General features: G+C 44.4%; 1 protein-coding gene across 1 annotated transcript in view; it reads right to left on the reverse strand.

The window, feature by feature from the left end:
• The window catches only part of LOC122814462 (laminin subunit alpha-1-like), a 502,951-nt gene that overhangs the window by 138,120 nt on the left and 339,132 nt on the right, over positions 1 to 25,699 (reverse strand). The window contains exon 4 of the mRNA XM_044087045.1: positions 14,673 to 14,915. Within this exon, the coding sequence (XP_043942980.1) occupies positions 14,673 to 14,915 (243 nt within the window). The remainder of the gene's footprint in view (positions 1 to 14,672; positions 14,916 to 25,699) is intronic.

Here is a 25,699-nt window from a genome sequence, read left to right on the forward strand (position 1 = left end):
AGCGCAAGTTTTTCCAGAACAAAGTTGACGTCCCAGGTTGGTGTAGGTGCTCTCCTGGGGGGCCTAATGTTTTTGGCCCCTCTGAGAAACTGCCTTAGAAGTGGATGTGAAAATAAGGGAGGATCCGTGTTGTAGTGAACTGAAATAGCTGAGGCGTGGATTTTAATAGATGAAAAAGAAAGCCCTTTGTGTAACATCTCAGTCAAATTTTGTAGAATCTGAGGTATGTCCGGCTGAAGGGTATTTTGGCCTTTAGCTTGGTTCCGGGCGCAAAACCTTTTCCATTTGTCTGAGTAGGCTTTCCTGGTGCTGGGCCTCCTGGCCTCTAGAATAACATCCATAACAGCTTGTGAAAGAGGAGCTGGCTGGCTGTTCAGGTGATTTGCCATGCAGCCAAATTTAAGGTTTTAAGCTAGCTGTGTAGAATCTGACTGTCTTGCTGTGTGAGCAGATGAGTAATTTGTGGTAAAATCCATGGTGGGCCCTGGGCCATATTCCTTAATAGTGGGTACCAGTGCTGGCGTGGCCAGTCTGGGGCAATGAGTATCATTCGGGGTCTCAACATCCTGACTTTCAGCAGCACCTTTGTGAGAAGGGGCAATGGAGGAAAGGCATATACTGTCGGCATTTTCCAAATGAATGAGAGTGCGTCCACTTTCCAAGCTTGATGGTGAAATGCCCTTATGCAAAATTTTGTTAGCTGATAGTTTTGGGGGCTGGCAAACAGGTATGTCAGGGTGCCCCCATTTTTGAGTTATCATTGCAAATATGTGTGGATCCAGTTTCCACTCGTGGGGATCCATGATGTTTCTGCTTAGGTCGTCTGCCAATGTGTTCTTTTTTCCTGGCAGGAATTGAGCTTGTAATTGAACTTGGTAAGCCAGGGCTGTGTTCCACAAGGTCATTGCTTGCCTGCATAGAGGGTAGGAGTGTTTACCCCCTTGTTTGTTTATATACACTACATTACTGTGGCGTTGTCTGCCCTTATTATAAGCTGTCCTGGATGTAAGAGGTCCTTGAAGGCTGTCAGGGCATTCTGTACAGCTAGCATTTCTTTTTGATTGATGTGCAGATTCCTTTGATCTGCAGTCCATATGCCTTGAACGCACCGTCCTGCCATGTGTGCCCCCCCAGGCATAGTCCGATGCATCTGTTGTCATAGTTTGCCTGGCTGGGGGTAAGGTGAAAGGCTGACCCTTGTTGAGGTGACATGCCTTTGACCACCATAGAAACTCCTGTTGAAGGCAGGGAATGAGAGATATCATTGTTTCCAAGCTGTGGCTGTATTGAGTCCATACGCTTTTTAGGTACAATTGTAATTTCCTCATATGCAGTTTTGCAAATGGTATTAGTAGTATGCAAGATGCCATGAAGTCCAAGGCCTGCAGAATTTTTCTTGCAGGGAGATGGGTCTTTGTTGCCATTGTTTTGAAGTACTGAGTTAGTTGTAGTTTGTCTGGTGTCAGATAAGCCATCTGGGCCGTTGTATTCAAGCTTGCACCCAGGAATGCCATATTTTGCGAGGGCACTAGTTTTGATTTCTTTTCGTTTACTGTGTACCCTAGGCAACTTAGAAGGTGTTTTACAAAAGCCAGATGTTGTAAGAGAATGTCCTTGCTTTCTGCTTGGATGAGGCAGCCGTCCAGTTTTGGGTATATTTGAATTCCTCTTTGTATGCAGAAAGCAATTACTGGTGCCAGGCATTTTGTGAAGACCCTGGGCACACTAGATAAGCCAAAGGGCAGTGCAGAGAATTGGTAATGGGTTGAACCTGCAATGAAACGGAGGTATCTTCTGCAATTTTGTCTGATAGGGACATGCAGGTATGCCTCCTTGAGGTCCAACGTTACTAGCCAAGCTTTCTTGCCCAACATGGGAAGAAGCTGCTGTAGTGTTAGCATCTTGAATTTGGGTACTTGCAAGAAGGTGTTTAGAATTGAAAGGTCCAGAATAGGTCTCCAAGCATTGTCCTTTCTGGGGACTAGAAAGAGCCTTGAGTAAAATCCTTGGCCTTGCTCCTGTGTAGGTACCAGTTGAATGGCTCCCATGTCCATGAGAGCTGCAATTTGTTTTTGTGCCTCTGCCCATTGATTTTGTGGCAGGTTTGGCATTCCTTTTACCCTTGGCAAGGTGTGGAAATGGAATTTGTATCCTTGTGAGATAATGTCTAGGACCCATTTGTCCTTTGTGACAATGCGCCAGTTGTCTGCAAAAAGTGCTAATTTTCCTCCCAAGGGAGCTGCCAAGAGAGTTTTGCTTGGCAGTTTGAGGTTTAAGTCATTGTGTTTGCCTTCTAGTAGTTTGGGACCTGTCTTCTCCTCCCTTCTGTGTTGCAGTGCCCCATTGGCGAGGTTTGTAAGGGATTTGTGCTTGCCCTCTGCCCCTTGGGTGCCTGTATTTACCCCTCTGTGTTGTGTCAGAAGTTGGAAAGGACCAATTTTTTGTTGGCCAATTTCGGCTGAAGCGTGGGGGCTGTACCTGTAAGAAATCTGACCGTCTGCATAGATTTTGCCTTATCCTCCACTTTCTTTAAAACCTCTTCTGCTTTAACCCCAAATAAGACATCCTGCTGTAAGGGTGCATCTAGTAACTTTGCTTTAACATTATCAGGCAGAGTTTGTTCCTTTAACCAAGCATGCCTACGTATAACAGACCCAGTAACAGCTGCTCTACAGGAAGCTTCCAAGGAATCAAATCCACATTGTAAAGTATGTTTGCCCACCTGTTCAGCTGCATGCAACAGATCCTGCATTTCTTTGAATTCAGACTGTTGAGGGTGCGTGCTCATCTTTTGTTTTATTTGAGACATACTTTATTGCTCTCATAGCTAGAGTGGCTGAGGTGTAAACCTTTTCCCCCACCTGTCTAGTGCTCTGGAGTCCCTTTCAGAGGGTACAGGATTTTTTGCCATAGAAGCCTTAGCCCCTTTGGGACCCTGGGAGATAGTCTCTGAATCAGCAGCAGGGCTTTTGTAAAGGAATTTGTGCGAGTCAGGCACTCTATAGTGTCTACCTGGTTTGGCTGGAGCAGGAGGCAGAGAATCTGGATTTAAACTAGATTCTAAGTGAACATCATCCACAATGTCTAAAACTGGGGGGATAGCAAGTGGTCTGTGCTGGGGGAGTAAAAGAAACTCTTGGAGCCTTTTCTTTGAGTCAGAGTAGTCCTGACCTTCCCAGTGGAAATGTTCCCTCATGGTATGTAAGGTTTCCCCAAAGGAATAGTCTTCAGGGGGAGAAGCTGAGGGAATGGAATCTTCAGCATCAGAATCTTCATAAGGGGGAAAGGAGTAATCCTGTTCCTCAGAGGAGCCTAAGGAAATAGACACTTGATCAGAGGAGGCATAATCCTCCTCTTGTCTAGGCCTTTTGTCAGGTGGGGGTTGGGAACCCCTGATTAAAGAAATCAAATCTTCAGCCATTTTAAGCATCTGTTTCTTAGGCATAGGGACTTGAACTGGACACTGATGTGCAGTCTTTTTTGGTTTTAGAGGAGTCTTAAGCTTAGCATAAGATTTTATGGTGAGAGTAGTCGGTTTGAAGACACCGTCTGAAACCGAAGGTGTTTCCACAGCACCGGCTTCTACTGCAATGTCGTCGGTAGGGCCTAAAGAAAATGGCTGCGTCAGCCTAGAACTCTCTGCTTGAGAATCCAAAGCGGTCTGGGGTTCCAATTCTGCGGTCGCCAGGGGCTGCGTAGGCACCTCACTGAAAACCGGAGAACCGGCGACCAGCCCAGCCGAGGCCTCGGAATCTGGCTTGGATCTAGGCTGCCTGTCTTTATCTTTGCGTTTTTTATGCACGCCGGTAGTCGGTTGCTCTGACGGCATAGTGTAATTAAATTTCCTACCGAAGTAATGTCGTGCGAAATCAAAGCGTCGCTTTATAGTTCGCTTATTGAACCTAGCACAAAACCGACAACCAGTGACGTCGTGGTCTGGGCCTAGGCAAGGAATACAATAAGAATGAAAGTCCTTATGAGGTATTTGCTTCCCACAAGAAATGCAATTGTTAACTTTTTGTGACATCGGACTGAGGCAAGAAAAGGTTCCCCAACGGGGTACTTAGCTTTGAAGACTTTGGACTGAAATTCGATTCGAAAATCTCAGGTGTCGGCCGACCGGCACTTGCGAACTGCTTCTGCTTCGGGCACCGCACGGCAAGAAAGACAGAAGAAAATGGAGTCGGATGCCTCTTATATACCCGTGGCGCACTGACGTCAGGGAAGAAGCGACAGCAACAGACGCCGGACCAAGACTTTGGAATTCGGGCCGACTGCGGGACCGCCTGATGGCAGGATAACCCAAGTGTGATGACTGCAGCAGGGTAACACGAGGAACATCCTAAGGTTTTCTGGAAACCACAGGTGATGAAGAGAAAGGTGAGACAGAATCAATGCTTTAATTTCTATTATGTTTACATGCTTTGTCCTGCCCTTTTATGATCAAAATCCTTGAACCATTTTGAACAAGTCCCTCCTAGGCCCTGAATGATGCATCTGTTCAGACAATTTGCAGAGATGGAGGAGGGATTAGAAAAAGAGTACATCCAGGTTTATTTTTTCCGAGTGATCCATCAATGTAGCTCTTTCTTCACAAACAGCATGACAGGAAATGGGATAGACAGAGGATGGAAGTAGGGTTATGTCCAAATGGATTTTAGGTACCACTGAATATTCTTCATGTGAAGTCTGTCAAACAGTATCATCTAGAAAATGCCATGTACCCCAAGGTTCTCAGAATCTCTATTGTCAAGGTCAAAGACAGTTTTTTTCAGAGAAGGAAGGTAGTTTGCGAAAAACAGTCTTGTCAAAAGGAAGAAAAGCAAACATAACAGATGACTTGCAATGACAACCCAGGAACACCAGAGAATGAGAAGGGAGAAGATGAGTGAAGCCTAACTTCTGAAAGAGACTAGTAGTGAATTCCAAGTCTGAATAATTTTGTGAAATGAAGTGGCCTGAATCATAAAAAGGCTAGATGTAGATAACTTGGTTCTTGCAGAATGCTACAGTAGGGGCTATGCAATTTGTGAACATTCCTGAAGCAGTGACAAATCCAAAGGGCAAAGCTGTAAACTGAAAGTGCAAACCCAAGGCACATAATCTTACATTTTTGTGAAGAGGATGTTGGACCTCAAGGGTGCTTACCTACAAATTCCAAGGTAGCCAGAACAGCTTTTGGAAAAATTGAAGGAAATAAAACTTTGGGAAATTAACATCTTAAATTCTGGAATGTTCAAAGAGGTGTTTGTGATGATATGGGCAAGTGCCAGCATAGCCAGCCAGTGTGTTGTAAATAATATGTCCCTTGAATATCAAACTGATTTATACAAGATGCTTGTTACAAATGTATTAGAACTCTATGTTATTTGCATATCAAACTGATTTGTACCGATGCTTTTGCTGAAAATGTATTTGTGAAGTTTGCTTGTGTTAAAATGTATCAACAGTGCATCCTGCTGGAATGATAAGAAATGTACATGTATTACTGTAACTGAATAAAATGTATATGTTTTAACAGAGGATACTGGGACAGCAACAGTTAATCAGCTTGCTTGCTTTAAGAAAAATATGGGAAATGCAAACAAGCTGTTAAACCATTAAACTGTCACCCCACAGTGTTGAATAGGACCGGAGACACTAGGTCTGGGAAACAGCCTTTGTTCTTTAGTTCAGTAAAATGAGGGGACATAAACATTTAGATGTGTACTGTAGCTATATATTCTAAATTCCTGTCTCAGCTTCAAATTGGAATACTGTGAGAACCTAGAATCAGGTGACCAGATGAGGTAATTCTGCCAGCCCTCTTGGAAATTGTATTTTAGATATTACAAAGTGAAATCTGAGTATTGAGTATTCTTTTGGGGCCTGACTAAAAAGACTGCTCACATATTTCATCCTGCCTTGGCAAATAAATTATTAGGGAACAGTAAATTCTCTTTAGATTCAGTCAGGAAAATATATTGAAGCTTAGTTTAGATATAGTTTTTCTTTGTCTTAACCTGTCCATCAATGCTCTTTTCAACATCTCCTGTGATTTGAACACTGTGGTTTACTGTGAGAGTGCTTACATTTACTTGGTGACACTGTGTGGACTACCCCAGAGGGCATAGATGTCTTGGTTAACTACTACCATTTGTTATTAGTATTAATATCACACACTATAATTGGACACCCTTTGTTAAGGGCCTTAGAGTGGCTGATTGTGGAGTGTCTGATGGCGGTGATAACTACTGTATACTCTGAGCAGAAGGGGACACAGCAGATAAATCTGTGCCAGCCTTTCTCAGGTGTGTGTGTGTGTGTGTGTGTGTGTGTGTGTGTGTGTGTGTGTGTAATCAAATCTCTCAGTGTGTGTGTGTGTGTGTGTGTGTGTGTGTGTGTGTGTAATCAAATCTCTCAGTGTGTATGTGTGTGTCAGCTACTTGAGGTAAGGACACAAAGCACTGGGTTTACAGAGAGGGTACTGGAGGACTTGGATTGGACACTCTGCTGAGGGCCTAACCCAACAGCTGTACTAGTGGAGTCTCATTGAAGACCTGGAGAAAGGCAGATATAGAGGAATCCAGACCCTGAGCTGAGTGTGCTCCCTACTGCTCCTAAGGGAAATTGTGCTTGATGCAGAGAGGTCTGCATCTGGAAATACTGAGTGTATCCATTTCTATTCCAAGTGTACATCCCTCACCAGTGTCAATGGTGAGGATTCAGGCTCCTTGATTACTGGCCCAGAGAGGGGTTGTAAAATATTGGTGGCAGTGGTGGCCATCTCATATTGGAAGCAGTGGTGAGCATCACAGTGTTGATGACAGGTAGATTCAGGACTGGTTTCAGTTACCTTTTTTCTGGAGTCTAACACAAATCTGGAGTAAAAACATTTTCTTTTTTTGATTGGTAAGAACAGGCTCTATTACACTCTGGTGCAAAAGTTCTGATAAGATTTGATGAAGCAGATGCAGTCTGTTCTGAGGCACCTGTGGAAATGGGTACTGAAAAGGGAGATTTCCACTGAAGACTATAACCTTTCAGAACGAGTCTCAAAACCCAAGCATCTGAAGTGATCTTTTCCAAACAGAAAAAAATAACAGAAAGTTTACTTGGAGAACATGAGGAGGAATGACCTAGGCATGAAGGATGGAGAGTAGTTAGAAGCCATAAGGTTTATCTTGGAAGGGGCCTTTTGCTCTCTTGAAATTAGACTTAGGCCTTGCTGACTGGACTTGGCGTGCAACTTGAGAGGTGGAAGAAATCATATTTTGCAGACCTTTTTTGAGTTACTTTCAGGAAGCTTAAGCATAAGTCTGGACATGTCAAAAATAGATGAAAGGTATTTTTTGTGACTATTAACACCATGAAAAGCCAAAGTAGTTGATGTATTAACTTTTATCCCCATGTGTGTCCATATCTTTGTTTTTGTTATCTGGAAAAGCATTAGTGGCTGGAAAGTTCTAAAAGGTTTGTCAGAATCTGTGACCTTATAAATAACTGCCAGGTTTTTGTGGTGCAGGTGGTGGAGATTCAGAAGCTACAAAAGTTGGAAAGGAAGGTGTTTTTACTAAAGCTTCAAGAACAAAAGGAACAGATGAAGGTCTGGGAACTTCCATATACAAGATAATGTAATATCTCTTTTGGATTCAGAAGGCTGCTTTTCCTCCCAGTTAAAGTGCTGCAGTATTTTTGGAATTGTTTCTCCAAAGGACAGTTCCTTCAGAGGAAAGTCAGAGGACAAGGTGTCATCTAGTTCAGATGAACATTCCAAAGAGGAATGAATCTGAGAAGAATAATCCAAAGACTCAGATTTTGGCTCAAAGTTCAGCATAAGTACCTTTTTTTTATGTTATATTGGGGGGGGGGGGGCTGAATGGAGTAGAAGCAAAAAGTTGAGAGGGCTTAACCATAAGGGCTCTGAACAACTCCTGACAAAAATCCATTAATTCCTGTTGAATATCCATGGAAACAGGGTTGGCAGGACAAGGGATGTGTTTTTTTTCTTTTTAATGGTTTCCACAGAAACCACATGAGTGGGACCAGACCCCAGATGTACTACTATCGAAGAACCTAGAATATCCTCGCATAGTAAAATTTCCAGATCTGAGCCTTCAGAAATTACAAGCCTAGGTCCCACCTTCAAGGCATTAGTGGCAGTTTTCAGTGGTCAGATGGGATGTTCCTATAGGTTGTTTCATGTCAGTCTTCAACAGAGTTGTGACAGAAGGAACAGGCCCAGAGGTCAGATGGTCTGCAGACTTCTCAACTGCCTCAACACAGATGACAAACTTTGAAATGGGGAAGGAAGCCAAAATAATGACATATTCCATCTTCTTTTACTGCTTTCTTCTTCAGCTGTGAAGGGGCATCCAAGGCAGAGACTTCGGAGGACAAAGTGGCTCTCACTAGAGCCTTTAGAAAGGCAACATCTTACAAGTTTTTGGGACAAAAGCCTGAAAAATACAGCAGTTCCAGATATGCTCTGGCGAAAGGCAAATACACCGACTATGTCTTTCTTTATATGGAATCTGCTCACCCCAGTGATATTTACCTTTCTTAGATGACAAGAAAATTCCAATATAAAAATATGAAAAAAGGAAGGGTCCCCATCAGGGTACTTAGCCTTCCCTCACAATGGAAAATGGATCCTTTCAAACAGATGACAGACCAAGCTATAAACAATGTCTTGCATACTGGAGTGGTGGCAAATAAGTTCTGAAGATGTTCAAGCTCATACTTCACTTATGTACCAACATACAGCCCTCGTGCCTAGGTCTTTACTGGACATACAGAGCATGGGGAAAGAGCACCAAGATTTGACACATTGGCCAGATGTACGGTGTCCTTGGAAAGATACATCCCATCTATCAGCATTACTGTGGCAGTGACTTAATTATGAATATCATGCTACTTTTTTACATTTTACAATCTCAGTGTAATAAAAACCAGTTTATCTGAGGCAGGTAAAGTCCTGACAGGTTTGAATGACTTAAATTTCTATGTTCTTCAAGTAACACATTTATTTACTTCAGGTGAGCCAAGATACTTACAAAAGTGCCTTCACAAACTAGTGCCATCTGAAAAAGTACAGTTTTGTACCTACCATAAATGTAGATGTTCGAAGATCCACATTACTGCAGTCCTTACACTTGGGTAGTCCGCTGTCCTCGGTCGGCCCGAATATCAAAGTATTAGGCTGACGTCGGTCAAGGCGCTTTAGACTGACATCAGGATGTCAGGGTACAAATGCGCATGACCGACGTCATATCCTCAGTCTTTTCTTGCCCCAGATGTCAGAAGACCCTAAACAGAAAGGTCAAAACCAAAAGACAGCAAAAAACAACCAACCACCCTTGTGCTAACCATATGTACAATATATACAATATTCACAATATGTACAACCCAAACCACACAACCGCCTCTAACTACAGAGGGAAGGAGGGAGGTAATTGGACTGCAGCAATGTGGATCTTGAACATCTACATTTATGGTAGGTACAAAACTGTACTATGTTCTTCATCTCACATTGCTGCAGTCCTTACACTTGGGTAGAATCCCAAAGCAGAGATAAGGGAGGATGGCAAAACTATAAAACAGTAGGAGCTGCCAAAATGCCCTGTAAAATTGCAGTGGCAAAACCAGCCCTCGATTTAGAGTAAAGTGGAAGGTGATAATGCTTAGAGAAAGTATGCACTGAACTCCAAGTAGCTGCCTCCAAAATATCTTTAGTTGCCACCCCCTTAAAAGCTGTAGAAGTGGCAGTAGCCCTAGTGGAATGAGGCCTAATCCCAGCTGGAATCTCCTTGCCATGATGGGAATAACAGAAAGCAATACAAAACCCAATCCACTTAGAAATAGTTTGTTTTGACACAGGCTTGCCCTGAGAACCCAAAGCAAAAGAAACAAATAACTGCTGAGACTGCCTGAACCCTTTAGTTCTGCTCAAATAATATCGCAACTGCCTGTGTATATCCAAAGTGTGCAAAATCTTTTCCCCTTTATTTTGGGGGTTTGCATAAAAGTAGGCAAATGAATAGTTTGGTTTAAAGCCACACTAGAAACCACTTTAGGCATAAAGGAAGGATTAGTACGCAAAGATACCCTATCCTTATGGAAAATTAAGAAAGGCTCAACTGCCATAAGGGCCTGTAATTCAGAAACCCTTCTCGCAGAGGTAATGGCCAACAAAAAGCAGTCTTCCATGATAAATATTTCAACTCAGCAGTAGCTGCAGGCTCAAAAGGTTGTAGAGTGAGTTTCTCCAACACAAAATTGAGATCCCAAGCAGGAGTAGGAGCTCTCCGTGGGGTCTTATATTCTTTGCCCCTCTAAGGAATTGCTTAAACAAAGGATGAGAAAACAATGGTGGGTCACAGTCATAGTGAGCAGAAATTGCTGCAGCATGAACCTTAATAGAAGAGAAGGACAAACCTTTGTCCAGTAACTCAGTAAGATATTGAAGAGCCACACTTAAATTAGGCTTAGAAACATCAAATTCCTTTGCTGTACTCCAAAATAAAAATCTCTTCCATTTATTTGCGTACACTTTCCTTGTACTAGGCCTTCTGGCCTCCAAAATAACATTCAAAACTTGCTGTGGAAGCTGAGACCCTCCAGGGTTTAAAACAGAATATGCCAGGCTGTCAGGTGAAGAGAGTGAAGTTTGACATTGAGTAAATGACTGTTCTCCTGAGACAGCAGGTGTGGAATCAAGGCAAAGGCCATGGAGGCTCCGTACCAGACTTCTCAGTAATGGGTACCAGTGCTGTCGAGGCCAATCTGGAGCTATTAAAATCATCTTTGGCTTGTCCTGTCTGACCTTCAGGAGTACCTTTGGGAGGAGAGGCAGAGGTGGAAAGGCATACACATGAAGATTGTTCCAATTGAATGAAAGAGCATCCACTTTCCAAGCTGTGGGATGAAACCTTTTGTGCAAAACTTTGGCAGCTGGTAGTTTAGTGGAGAAGCGAACAGATCTATGTCTGGAGTTCCCCATAACACTGTCAATTTCTGAAATACATGAGGATCCAATTTCCACTCGTGGGGATCCATAATTTGCCTGCTCAACACATCTGCTAAGGAGTTCTGTGCTCGGCAGAAACCTTGCCTGAAGATTTAGCTGTAAACTGAGAGCAGTCTCCCACAAAATCATTGCTTGTCTGCATAGAGGATAAGAATGTGTTCCCCCTTGTTTGTTGATGTACCACATGACAGTTGTGTTGTCTGTTAGAATCAACACCTGCCCTGGAAGAAGTAAATCCTTGAAAGCTATTAATGCAAATTGGACTGCTAACATCTCCTTCAAGTTGATATGTAGATGTTGAAGTCTGGCAGGCCACATGTCTTGTACCCACTTTCCATTTAGATGAGCTCCCCAAGCTTTGTCTGAGGCATCTGTCGTTAGAATCTGACTCGCCTCTGGCCGGGTCACAGAGAGTCCCTTGTTTAGGTGACATTCCTGAGCCCACCACAAAAATTCCTTTTGAATGACAGTGTCCATATCTTGGCAGTGCTGTGTCCATACATTTTTGAGATACCATTGTAGCTTCCTCATATGTAGTTTGGCATTGGGAAGCACCAGAATACAAGATGCCATGAACCCCAAGGCTTGAAGGACTGTCCTTGCAGTCAGCCTGGACTGATGAGACAATTGATGGAAGTAAAGAGAAAGATTCTTTTGTTTGTCCGGGGTCAAAAAGGCCATCTGGGATGCTGTATTCAGTCTCACACCCAGAAAGCACATGTCCTGAGAGGGTACTAGACTGGACTTTATTTCGCTCACAGAATACCCCAGGCATCTTAGCACTGCTATCACATATTGCAAATGATGAAGAAGTTCGTCCTTTCCTTGGGCCAGAATCAGGCAATCGTCCAAATAAGGATAGATCTGTATTCCTCTTAGCCTGAAGAAAGCTATCACTGGAGCCAGAACCTTCGTGAACACTCTGGGCAGTAGATAAGCCAAAGGGCAATGCAGAGAACTGATAATGAGAAGTCCCAGCTCGAAAACGCAGATACTTCCTGCAACTTAGCCTGATAGGAACATGAAGGTAAGCCTCCTTGAGATCCAGAGTCACCATCCAGTGATCTTTGCCCAGCAGAGGTAAAAGCTGTTGTAACGTCAACATTTTGAACTTGGGAATGTCCAGATAAGTGTTGAGGATAGATAAATCCAAAATTGGTCTCCACGTGTTCCCCTTCTTTGGTACTAGGAACAGGCGAGAATAAAATCCTAGGCCCACTTCTGGCAGAGGGACCAGTTGTATGGCCCCTATTTGGAGCAGCAGAGAAATTTGCTTGTGAGCCTCTAGTCTTTGCTGAGGAGGAACGTCCGGCATGCCTTTGAAAGGAGGCAAGGTATGGAAATAAAACCTGTAACCTTGGTGTATGATATCCAATACCCATCTGTCTTGGGTAATCAAACTCCAATTTTCCCTGAAGAGTGCCAACCTTCCTCCCAAAGGTGCTGCCAGGCAAGAAGGATCTGGCAGCTGAAAAGGTAGGTCAGTGGGCCTGTTTACGAAAGGACTGGCCCCTGCCCTCACCTGAAGATTGTGCAGGAGAACTCCCTGTTCTAGGTCTGAAGGAGCTCTGAGCTCTGCCCCTGCCACGTCTAGATCTACCCCTAGACTGTGAATCATAAGAAGGGTATGTCCACCCCTTAGCAGGCCAATTCCTACTAAACTGGAGGCTGGACTTGCAAAAATCTTTAACAGTCTGCATAGACTTAGCCTTGTCTTCCATTTTCTTCAAGACTGACTCAACAGGTGAACCAAACAACACATCAGACTGTAAAGGAGCATCCAAAATCCTTGTCTTAACATGTTCAGATAAATTCTGATCCCTCAGCCAGGCGTGCCTGCGAAGAACTGACCCAGTGGCAGCCACCCTAGACGAGGCCTGTACAGCATCAAAACCACATTGTAAAGAATGCTTACCCACCTGTTCAGAGACATGTACTAAATCTTGTAATTCCTTACACTCAATGCCTTCCGCCAGAGCATCTACCTTAGACTTCAGTTGAGAAAGAAGATAGTTCTGATATTTCAACATGTGAAACTGGCAATTCAAAGCCCTCATAGCTAAGGTGGAAGAAGTATAGACTTTCTTTCCCCATCTATCCAAAGCTCTGGCCTCTTTATCTGGAGGAACCGGATTTTTTACAACAGAGGCCTTGACACCCTTAGGTCCCTGACTAACAGTTTCTGGGTCCGCCCTAGGACTCTTATAAAGATATTTATGAGCCTCAGGCACCCTATAATACCTATCCGGTTTAACAGGAGCAGGAGGCAAAGAATCAGGATTAAGTGAAGCCTCTGCAAACACATCTTCCACAACATCCAGAACAGGAGGTATAGCCAAAGGCCTATGCTGGGGTAAAAGCAAAAACTCCCTAAGCCTTTTCCTGGAATCAGAGAAGTCCTGACCTTCCCACTTAAAATGTTCCCTCATTGATGAAGAGTCTCTGAAAAATAAAAATCCTCTGGAGGAGAAGCAGAAGGGGTCGAATCATCTGCATCAGAATCAGAATAAGGAGAATACTCCTGCAAGTCTTCAGCTGAAGACTCTGAAACATCTGAAGGCTGCTCAAAACTCCCCAACTCTGGTTCCACCCTAGGCCTCTTATCTGGAGGGGGCAAAGAACCTCTAATCAAAGTAATTAAATCTTCTGCCATTTTAAGCATGTGCTTCTTGGGCACAGATCCTGAAGAACTAGGAGTGACACCAACAGAAGCTAAACCTGGCCTGCCTCTGGGAGAAGCCTTAGAAACAGAAGGAGAGGGCCTAACCACCCTAGGAAGGGAGGGGAGTACAGTAACCTGAGAAGCCCCTTCAGCCTGACCTGCCTCCTGAGAGGCCACATCCTGCAATAACAAAGTTTCCCCCTGGGACTCCAGAGAAGCCCCCGCCGGAACCACCGGTTCCACTGACACCTCTAAAGAACGGGCGTCCGGTACGGACGACACTTCTTGCCTGGGTTTAGCTGCCTTGTCTTTGCGCTTCTTGAAGAAGCGCCGGAGCGTCCGACGGCATCGTATAATTGCACCGCTTCCCAAAGACCAACATGGCACAATCTAACCTTCGCTTAATAGTGCGCTTATTGAACCTAGCACAAAAGCGACACCCAACAACGTCGTGCTCAGGCCCCAAACAAGGAATACACAAAGTATGATAATCTCTATGCGGTATCTGTTTCCCACAAGAAATACAGTTATTCACTTTTTCTGACATCCAGTAAACCACTGAGGCAAGAAAAAACTAAAATATTCCCCAACGGAGTACTTAGCCAACTTTGACTCGGTCTGAAACTCCGAATTCGAAAAATTTCAGAACGCCGAACGGCACTTGCAACGCTGCTTCTGCATCGGACCATGCGGCAAAAAAGACTGAGGATATGACGTCGGTCATGCGCATTTGTTCCCTGACGTCCTGATGTCAGTCTAAAGCGCCTTGACCGACGTCAGCCTAATACTTTGATATTCGGGCCGACCGAGGACAGCGGACTACCCAAGTGTAAGGACTGCAGCAATGTGAGATGAAGAACATCTGTATAAATTTGACAAAGTCTACATATGAAAGCGATGTACATTTAACACTAAACTAAAATGTGGTTACTACCAAGTGTGACAAAAAAAAACCAAACAGGATACAGTCCAAGTTGTAATTCATGACATTCAGCACTGTACCTCTCCATGTTCTAACGGGACAAGTCGGGAGTAATAAGATGTGCAGATCACTTCATCATCTCTTTTGTAGGTTGGAGGTCCAAGTCTTGGGGTTATGTTATACCGTGTTAAGCACTCAGTATCACTGATAGCATAATATTGCCATGGCTTGAACTCCACACCATCAATGGAGCGTTCCAAAACCCAATTCCCAGGTCGTGGAGAATTTGCTGCTTTGATAATCACATATGCCACCTGAAAGATCTGGGGAGGAAAAAAATCAATTAAGAGCATTTAGAAATCAGATTTGAAAAGAAAATCTATAAATAAGTATACCTAGTAGTCAATTACTGCTTTTATTTTCACTGTGCCATTCTTTGCTTATGTCATCCAGATTAAAGGATGGCTGCTTTGCCTTTGCAGCACTGCTACACCAATGAAGTATATTTCTCAAAAATACTTTTACTTAGCCAGCCCTGCAGCACAGAGGAGGAAAAACATGACTACAATCAAAGCATCCCAAGTCCGATCACTGTTCTAGGCATCAGACATTGTTAGTGGAACAAAAGAGAAGAACAACAAGGCAATCACCATTCACCTCTTGGGGGGGGGGGGGCACACCTGGGGTAAACACTCCATTCCTAAAGTCCCAGGTGGAGACTGGAGACTGGTTAGAGATGCTTGCTGCAAAGGAAACAAGATCACTCACAGAAGGGGTGACACTCACCCCCGCAGTGGCCTACTAAAGGCATCTCCAGTATTGCGTATGGACATTTGCCAGGGAGCATTAGAATCAAAACATAAAAACCTGACATCCTCACACAGATGACAGCACCAACTGATTCTTCACCTGATAGACATGAATGGGTACAGACTCTTGTTCCTAAGGAAACAGATGGGTTAATCAAGCACATGCAGGAGAGGCTTGATGGTCAAGCAGGGCATCAGTGAAAAAGCAAAGGAAAAAATAGTTCTGCTTCATCTACCTAGGCATCAGTGGGTGACATGATGAATACAGGGACTGCACTCTCTTACGAACTTATCAACTGAAGTTGAAAAGAAATGCTTTTTACTTTTTTTTTACTTTCCCCACTCTGCCTGCCGTCCATCAGACCTCCTCACAGTCAACTGATTCATTTGTTCCCCATAACTGGGAGAAGAGATGACCAAGAGGAACTAATACTGGGGACGCCATCAAAGCATACCTCTCAATCTGTTAGCACAACAAATCTGGACAAAGTCTAAAGTAATAGGGGGTCAAAGGCCCAAAAACTGGAACACATTTTAAATATTTCTCTTATAAACTTAGAAAGTTGCTAGAAATTTACTGAGGAATATGAAGTCTGAAACTCAATGTATGCCAGTATTTAGTGACTTAAACCCTCAGTGATTTGCCAGAAAACCACAAAGATTATGACGGACAGACAAAAGTATAACGCAAAAATCTGGACACTTGAAAGGCATGCATCAAGGGTGTTTGGATTTTTTCCTGCTTTAATTCCCAAAATCTATGCATACTCACTCACATACAAGGGATTAGTATACAGTGTGCTTTTGTGATGTACCATAGGTTCATAGGTTCATAGGTTCATACTAGGCTATCTGCCCGAGGGCATTTACAAGCCTAGCCCATAGTTTTGTGGCCCTGCAGCCCTTGAAGACAAGCACCTTCATGTGATTCTTAGTTCTCAGTGAGGGATTCTAACCTGGATAATGTGCTCACAAGCACATGCCCCCCCCAAGAAAGCTGACTAGGATTAGGCCTTGATATGCTCTCCTCCCACACTACGATTGGGCCTTGATATGCTCTCCTCCCACACTACGATTGGGCCTTGACATGCTTTCCTCCCACACTAGGATCAGACCTTGATATGCTCTCCTCCCACACTAGGATCAGGCCTTGATATGCTCTCCTCCCACACTACGATCAGGCCTTGATATGCTCTCCTCCCACACTAGGATCAGGCCTTGATATGCTCTCCTCCCACACTAGGATCAGGCCTTGATATGCTCTCCTCCCACACTAGGATTAGGCCTTGATATGCTCTCCTCCCACACTAGGATCAGGCCTTGATATGCTCTCCTCCCACACTAGGATTAGGCCTTGATATGCTCTCCTCCCACACTAGGATTAGGCCTTGATATGCTCTCCTCCCACACTAGGATTAGGCCTTGATATGCTCTCCTCCCACACTAGGATTAGGCTGTGACATGCTCTCCTTTAACAGCAGCCTGAGCCACTAGATGAACTCAGTTTGAATGGAACTCAGTCCAGGCTTTGTCCCTCTGTCTGCAATATGCACACACTGAGCCTTTCATACATGTCACCCTTCCACATCACTGTAAAACCAATTACATTTACGAGAGCATGCATGTAAGGGCAGGTTGTACATCCGTGAAAGTACAGTTGTGTACACTTACCATAAATGTAGATGTTCGAGTGTATTCACTGTTGCAGTCATCACATTTGGGTTATCTGCCTGCAGGTAGCCCTCAGCCAGCCTGAATAACAGAGTCTTGGATTCCTGCATTGGATGCTGTCTCTTCTTCCATGACGTCAGGTCGTCAGGGATATAAAACATGCAGCTGATGCCACTACATCATTTTTTCTTGCCCCAGATGTCAGGTGCCCCCACAATGAGAAGCACTTATATGTAATGGTACACCTCCATCAAAAAGCAAATACACCAGAAAGCTTAAATACACCAAACAAGAAGTAAAGGTAGAGCCAAGAGAAGTCAGGGGGCTGGAGGGAGGGTAACCAGGACTGCAACAGTGAATACACTTGAACGTCTACATTTATGGTAAGTGTACACAACTGTACTATGTTCGTCGTGTTTCACTGTTGCAGTCATCACATTTGGGTTGATTCCCAAAGCTAAGGAAGGGGGGAGGAGGAAGTTAAGAGAGCATTAGGGCCAGCTATTAAGCCCTGCAAGACTACAATGACAAAACCAGCTTTGGATTTAGAAAAAATAGGCATGTGGTAATGCTTGGTGAAGGTATGTACATAGCTCAAGGTAGCAGTGTCTAGGATGTCCCTGATAGGGACTCCTCTGAGAAAAGCCGCAGAGGTAGATGCAGGCCTGGTGGAATGTGATCTTATCCCCTGTAGAGTAGGTTTTCCATGGTACTTGTAGCAGAAATGAATGCAAGGGGCTATCCATTTAGAAATGGTTTGCTTTGAAATGGCCTTCCCCTCTGCCCCTGCAGCAAAGCCAACTAGCAGCTGTTCATTAGTCCTGTCCAAATAAAACCTAAGTTGTCTGTGCACGTCCAGAGAGCGCAATATTCGTTCTCCTTTATTTTGTGGATTAGGGAAAAAAGTAGGCAAATGAATGGACTGATTTAGGGCCACACTAGACACCACCTTGGGCATAAAGAAAGGATTGGTCCTGAGGGAAACCCTGTCTGCATGGAAGATAATGAAGGATTCCATTGCCATGAGGGCCCGTAATTCAGACACTCTTCTTGCTGAAGTGCTGGCTAGAAGGAAGGCTGTTTTCCAAGAAAGGAATTTCAACTATGCAGTTGCAGCTGCCTCAAAAGGAGGGAGAGTGAGCTTTTCCAATCCAAAGTTAAGGACCCAGTCTTGAGTAGGGGCTCTCCTGGGGGGGTCTTAAATTGTTGGCCCCTCTAAGGAATTGCTTCAGCAGGGGGTGAGAGAAGAGGGGTGGCTCAGTATTATAATGTGCTGAAATGGCAGAGGCATGAATTTTAATTGACGAGAAGGATAGGCCCTTATGGAGCATTTCTGTTAAGTACTGAAAAATATGAGGTAAGCTGGGCACCGTTGTGCCCATCCCCCTGAGTCTGGCTCCAGGAACAGTATCTTTTCCACTTTTCAGCATAGGATTTTCTAGTACTAGGCCACCTTGCCTCCAGAATGGCATCTAGCACCTGCTTCCTGAGGGATGCTATTGGAGAGCTCAAGGAATTAGTCAGGCTGCAAGGTTCAGGGTTTGAAGCTGAGGGTGTAGAATCTGGCCCACATGCTGCGACAGCAGGGAAGGGGTCTAAGGCAGGTGCCATAGTTCCAGCAGTGTCACACTGCGCAAGAGGGGGTACCAGTGCTGGCGTGGCCAGTCTGGTGCAATCAGTATTGTCCTTGGCTTGTCCTGTTTGATCTTTTGCAAAACCTTCGAAAGGACAGGCAGAGGGGGAAAGGCATAAACCGAGAGGCTTTCCTAGGTAAAGGACAGGGCATCCACTTTCCAATCTTGACTGTGGGAAGTCCTTGTGCAGAATTTGTCCAATTGGTAGTTCTGAGGGGAGGCAAAGAGGTCTCCCTCTGGAGTCCCCCATTTGTTCCTCAAGAGTTTGAATATTTTTGGTTCCAGTTTTATTTATTTATTTTATTTATTTATTTCAGTTTGATTACCGGGGAAGTCCACTGGGCCAGAACGTGCCCATTTTCAGTGGAGGCCCGGGGAGAAAAGCTCCACAAGCAAATACAATACAATAATGGTTACAAAATGTTAAAGGTAAAAATACAAGTATAAAATCATACAGTCGGGAAAATGCATTGCATAAATTGTACATATAAAAAAAGTAGTAAACAGATAATAGCAAAACAGGTTACAGGTATTTCCATTCAGTACAGTATGATCAACTGAGAAGTGGAAGGATTTAAGGTTTCAATTGTTATTTTACATTAGAAGGAGGGCAGTTGGTATGCATATGTTATAGTTAAAAAGGTAAATAAAAAGAAAGTTGCTGTGCTGACAAAAGAGATACTGTAATATTTACAATATTTACATACTTGGAGTTATATGAGCGAAGTTGCTTAATCAGAGACTATCAGAAAGAGTCTATTTTCGGAGAGTAGACATAATAGTTTGAGGGTAGAGAGGAGCAAGGAGAATGGATAGTTAATAGGGGAATTTTGCCAGGATTTAGGTAGGGTGTAAGCAGGAACATTTCCGTTTGGATGACAGGTATGAGAAAAGTTGGGTCTTGAAGGTTTCAGAGTAAGAGTTTCCATTCATGTGGGTCCATGAGATTTCTGCTTAGGTCGTCTGCCAGTAAATTTAGCTTGCCTGGCAGAAATTGAGCTTGTAGCTGCACTTGGTAGCTCCAGGCTGTGTTCCACAGAGCCATGGCTAGTCTGTAGAGAGGGTACGAGTGGGTTCCCCCCTGCTTGTTTATGTAGCACATAACTGTGGTGTTGTTTGTCTTTACCAATCGTTGTCCTGGAAGAATGCGGTCTTTGAAGGCTGTCAGGGAATTCTGTACAGCTAACATTTCTTTTTGGTTGATATGCAGGTGCATCTGTCTCGGGTTCCATTTGCCCTGAATGCACTGCCCTGCCAAGTGAGCCCCCCGTGCATAGTCTGATGCGTCTGTTGTTAGGGTTTGGGTGGCAGGGGGTAGAGTGAAAGGGAGCCCCTTGTTGTGGTAGCAGGCCTCCACCCACCAAAGGAACTCTGTCTTTATACAAGGAATGATAGGAATCACTGATCCCAGGTCCTGAGAATGTTGACACCATAGGCTTTTTAGATACAACTGTAGTTTCCTCATATGCAGTCTTGCATATGGAATTAGTAGAACGCAGGAGGCCATGAACCCCAGGGCTTGTAGAATTTTCCTTGCAGACAGCTGGGGATTTGTGGCCAATAGTTTGAAGAAGGTTGTCAAATAAACTTGTTTCTCTGGAGTAAGGAAAGCCATCTGGGAAGTTATATTCAAGCTTGCTCCCAGGAATACAATCTGTTGGCAGGGTACTAGTTGAGATTTCTTTTCATTTATGGTGTACCTCAGTGAGGTTAGAAGTTTCTTTACGAATACCAGATGTCTTAATAGCAAGTCCTGGCTTTCTGCCTGAATCATACAATCGTCTAAGTATGGGTATATCTGAATATTTCTCTGCCTGCAAAATGCAATGGCTGGAGCTAGACACTTTGTGAATACCCTGGGCGCAGTAGATAAGCCAAAGGGAAGTGCAGAGAACTGATAGTGCATGGCGCCTGTCCTGAAGCGTAGGCATTTCCTGCAAGATTCCCTTATTGGAATGTGCAGGTAAGCTTCCTTTAAGTCTAAGGTTGCCAACGAGGCATCTTTGCCTAGCATAGGAAGCAGCAGTTGAAGTGTTAGCATTTTGAATTTTGGGATTACCAGAAAGGTGCTTAAAATAGAGAGGTCCAGGGTAGGATGCCAGGAGCTGTCTTTCTGGGTACCAGGAAAAGTCTTGAATAAAAACCTTGTCCCCTTTGTTCTGCTGGGACAGGTTGAATAACCCTGATACTTAGAAGAGAGAGAACCTGCTGTTGGGCCTCCGCCCATTGATTTGGGGGGTAGGTCTGGCCAACCGTTTGGGGTTGGTAGAGTGTGGAAGTGGAATCTGTATCCTTGGGAAACTATATTCAAAACCCATTTGTCCTGGGTAATGAGTTCCCAGTCTTTTGCATGCAGGGCGAGCTTTCCTCCTAAGAGAGCAGCCAGTTGAGCAGGGTTTGGAAGGGTTAAGGTTAAGTTATTGTGCCATTTTTCCGTAGGGGGATGGCTTACTACACCCTGCTTTGGAAGTGGGAGCCCCCCAGTGCTTAGGCCTGCATGTAGCCTGAGACTGTAACCTAGGTGGTCTGTTGTTCCTGGGTTTGGACTGAGAAGGCCTGGAAGAGACTGGAAAGGACCAATTCTTTGAAGGCCAATGCCTACTAAATCTGGGAGGCTGTACGTGTAGGAAATCTTTAACAGTTTGCATAGATTTAGCTTTTCCTCCATCCTTTTGAAAACTTCTTCTGCTTTGTTGCCAAACAGGTGGTCTTGGTTTAAGGGAGCATCCAGTAATTTAGCTTTAACATGATCCGGCAAGTTTTGCTCCTTAAGCCAAGCGTGCCTTCTAAGTACAGACCCAGTGGCAGCAGCCCTGCAAGATGCTTCTAAAGAGTCAAAACCACACTGCAAAGTATGTTCACCAACTTGTTCTGCAGAATGCATTAAATCCTGTAATTCTTTGTGTTCAGCACAGTCAGAAATCAACATAATTTTCTGTTTAAGTAGTCCCATAATATGCTGCTGGTACTTTGGCAATTTAAAGCCCTAATACCCAAAGTAGCAGAAGTGTATACCTTCTTACCCCATCTGTCCAAGGCTCTAGAATCTCTATCAGAAGGGGTTGGATTTTTGGCAGCAGTAGCCTTAACGCCTTTTGGTCCTTGGGAAATGGTCTCTGGAGAGGAACTTCTGAGAGTCAGGTACTCTGTAATACCCGTCAGGTTTTCTAGGAGCTGGAGGTAAAGTGTCTGGGGAAAGGCTAGATTCCAAGAAAGCATCACCTACACAATGTCCAGAACAGGAGGGATAGCTAAAAACCTGTGTTGAGGAAGGAGTAAGGATTCCCTAAGCCTCTTTTTTGGAGTCAGAATAATCCTGGCTTTCCCAGCGGAAATGCTCCCTAACAGTGTGCAAGGTTTCACCAAAAGTAAAATCTTCTAGAGGGGAAGCAGAGGGAATGGAATCCTCTGCATCAGAATCCTCATAGGTAGATAAAAACAAATCCTGGTAATCAGAAGTAACAGAAACATCAGATTTCTGATCACAAGAATCAGAAGGAAAATCAGTTCTAGGTTTCTTAGAGGGGGAAGGCTGGCTTCCCCTAATTAAGGTAATAAGGTGTTCAGCCATTCTAAGCATTTGTTTTTTTAGGCATATGCGCCTGAGCATGCAGTTTGGACGTCGGTTTTCTAGGTGCGTTGCGAGTTTTAGGCCTGGCTGAAGAAGATGGCGTTGGTTTAAAATGCAAGTCTGTAAGCCTGAATACACCCTCAGAAGCCGGTGCCTGCACAGCGGCTCCGGACCCATCCAAGGTAGAGACATCCGCAGGTTCCATAGTCGAAGAAGCATCTCGTGGCATACCGGACTCCGAATGGGTCTCAGTAGAGGCCTGTGAATCTGAGGTAGTGGGTATCAGGGGCTGCAAAAGCGCCTCACTGAGTACCGGCAGACTGGCGACTAGCTTAATGGAAGTGTCGTCGGTAGTTTTGGACCTATGCGGTCTGTCTCTGTCATTATCTTTATGTTTTTTCGGAAGATCGGTAGTCGGATGGCTTAACAAAGCCATTTTGGAGTATTGATGCCGAGTACCAAAATAATTTGCTGCAAATATAGCCTGACGACGAATAGTTCGGGGGTTGAACAAGGCACAAAACCGACAGCAAGGGAAGTCGTGGTCTGGGCCTAGCAAGGAATGCAGTATGAACGAAAATCTTTATGAGGTATTTGCTTTCCACAGGTAAGACAATTGTTAACTTTTACTGACATCGGTTGGAGCAAGAAAAAAGATCCCCAATGTGGTACTTATCTTTTTTTGAAGACTTCGGTTCTGAAACTCGAAAACGAAAATTTCAGGAGTCGGCTGACCGGCACTTGCAAACTGCTTCTGCTTCGGGCACCGCACGGCAAGAAAGACTGATGTAATGGTGTTGGCTGCATGTTTTATACCCCTGATGACCTGATGTCATGGAAGAAGAGACAGCATCCAACACAGGAGTCCTAGACTCTAATATTCAGGCCGGCTGAATGCTACCTGCAGGCAGATAACCCAAATTTGATAACTGCAACAGTGAAACACTAACATCATCAATGCATGAATAGTCCACCAGCCGCCACCAACTTTCACACTAGCAGCAATCAAAGAGCTAATTTGCACACTTACCTTTCTTCAGTAAATAAACATCTTCACCAGTAAGTGCATGTTTACAAATTCCACTTTTTTTAAAGCCCATCAACTTCCCAATCTCTCTCAGGGGTAGTGAGTCACTTTCTACTAATCCCATCTCAGCAGAAGCAACCCACAAAGAACACCTAACATGTCTTTAGTGAACCATGTCCCTGTGAGTACTGGATTATATATGTAATTAAATGCACCTTCAAACAAAGTTCATTGCTTTAAAACAGTCCAGGAAGAGGTTCAGTACTGGAGTATGTTGGCTCAGCGTCTTCGTAGCTCTGACTTACAGCTCCAGGGCCCACTGCAGTGCAGTCCTGACCTCTGGTCATTGTTTGTGCGTTGTTTGTTTCTTCCCATGCCTACGTGGCTTAACTCCAGGTATGCCAGTTTTCTCCCAAAAGCATGCTGGCTTATGTGCTATGTGGTGTAGAGTTTGAGCCCAGACTATGACCCAGTCTTGAGACACATGTCTATGTGCTATGTGGTGTACAGGGATCGAGCCCAGACTATGACCCAGCCTTGAGACACATGTCTATGTGCTATGCGGTGTGGAGAGCCTGAGCCCAGACTATGACCCAGCCTTGAGAGACATGTCTATGTGCTATGTGGTGTACAGGGATCGAGCCCAGACTATGACCCAGTTTTGAGATACATGTCTATGTGCCACGCGGTGTGGAGGGATGGAGCCCAGACTGTGACCCAGCCTTGACAGGCATGTCTATGTGCTATGTGGTGTGGAGGGATGGAGCCCAGACTTTGACCCAGCCTTGAGAGACATGTCTATGTGCTATGTGGTATAGAGGGATCGAGTCCAAACTATGACCCAGCCTTGAGAGACATGTCTAACTGCTATGTGGTGTACAAGGATTGAGCCCAGACTATGACCCAGCCATGAGAAAAATGTCTATGCGCTAAGTGGCGTAGAGGGATCGAGCCCAGACTATGACCCAGCCTTGACAGGCATTTCTATGTGCCATGTGGTGTGGAGGGATGGAGCCCAGACTATGACCCAGCCTTGACAGGCATGTCTATGTGCTATGTGGTGTGGAGGAATGGAGCCCAGACTATGACCCAGCCTTGACGGACATGTTATGTGCTATGTAGTGTGGAGGGATGGAGCCCAGACTATGACGCAGTTTTGACAGCCATGTCTATGCGCTATGTGGTGTAGAGGGATGGAGTCTGGATTATGGCCCAGCCTTGACAGGCATGTCTATGTGATATGTAGTCTGAAGGGATGGAGTCCAGACTATGACCCAGCCTTGAGGGACATGTTATGTGCTATGTGGTATAGAGGGATGGAGCCCAGACTATGACCCAGCCTTAACAGGCATGTCTATGTGCCATGTGGTGTGGAGGGATGGAGCCTAGACTATGACCCAGCCTTGACAGGCATGTCTATGTGCTATGTGGTGTGGAGGGATGGAGCCCAGACTATGACCCATCCTTGAGGGACATGTTATGTGCTATGTGGTGTAGAGGAATCAAGCCCAGACTATGACCTTTGAGAGACATGTTATGTGCTAAGTGGCATAGAAGGATCGAGCCCAGACTATGACGCAGCCTCGACAGGCATGTCTATGTGCTATGTGGTATAGAGGGATCAAGGCCAGACTACAAACCAGCCTTAAGGGGCATGTTATTTGCTATGTGGTATAGAGGAATTGGAATACACACTATGTCCCAGCCTTGAGAAATGTGTCTATGTGCTATGTGGTGTGCAGGGATCGAGCCCAGACTATGACCCAGCCTTACCAGACATGTCTTTGTGCTATATGGTGTAGAGGAATCGAGCCCAGACTATGACCCAGCCTTAACAGACATGTCTATGTGCTATGTGGTGTAGAGTGTTCAAACCCATACTATGACCCAGCCTTAAGAGACATATTTTATGTTATGTGGTGTACAGGGATCAAGCCCAGACTATGACCCAGCCTTAACAGACATGTCTATGTGCTATGTGGTGTAGAGTGTTCAAACCCATACTATGACCCAGCCTTAAGAGACATGTTTTATGTTATGTGGTGTACAGGGATCAAGCCCAGACTATGTATGACCCAACCTTACATAACATGTCTTGAATTATGGATGCAGAGAAATGCCTCATTTTACAAAAATATTCTAAATTATTTTCTTCTCTTAGACCACACTCTACACATTTATATATTCAAAACTGAGTGGCATATTTATGGTCTACTGTGACAACTAAGAACAAGAAACCAAAACTTGCCAACAACTGGTACAGATCCACTACTGAAAAAACACCAACTGCACAATATTTCCACAACAAATTTTAATTTTCACTATCTCTAGCGCCTTCTTGTAACCACCTTCCAGGAGAATAAAAACTAATTCACAAGCAGAACATTTTATAATC

Source organism: Protopterus annectens, chromosome 1.part1 (genome assembly GCF_019279795.1).
Source record: "Protopterus annectens isolate FY-2018-M chromosome 1.part1, PAN1.0, whole genome shotgun sequence".
Lineage (NCBI taxonomy): Eukaryota > Metazoa > Chordata > Ceratodontiformes > Protopteridae > Protopterus > Protopterus annectens.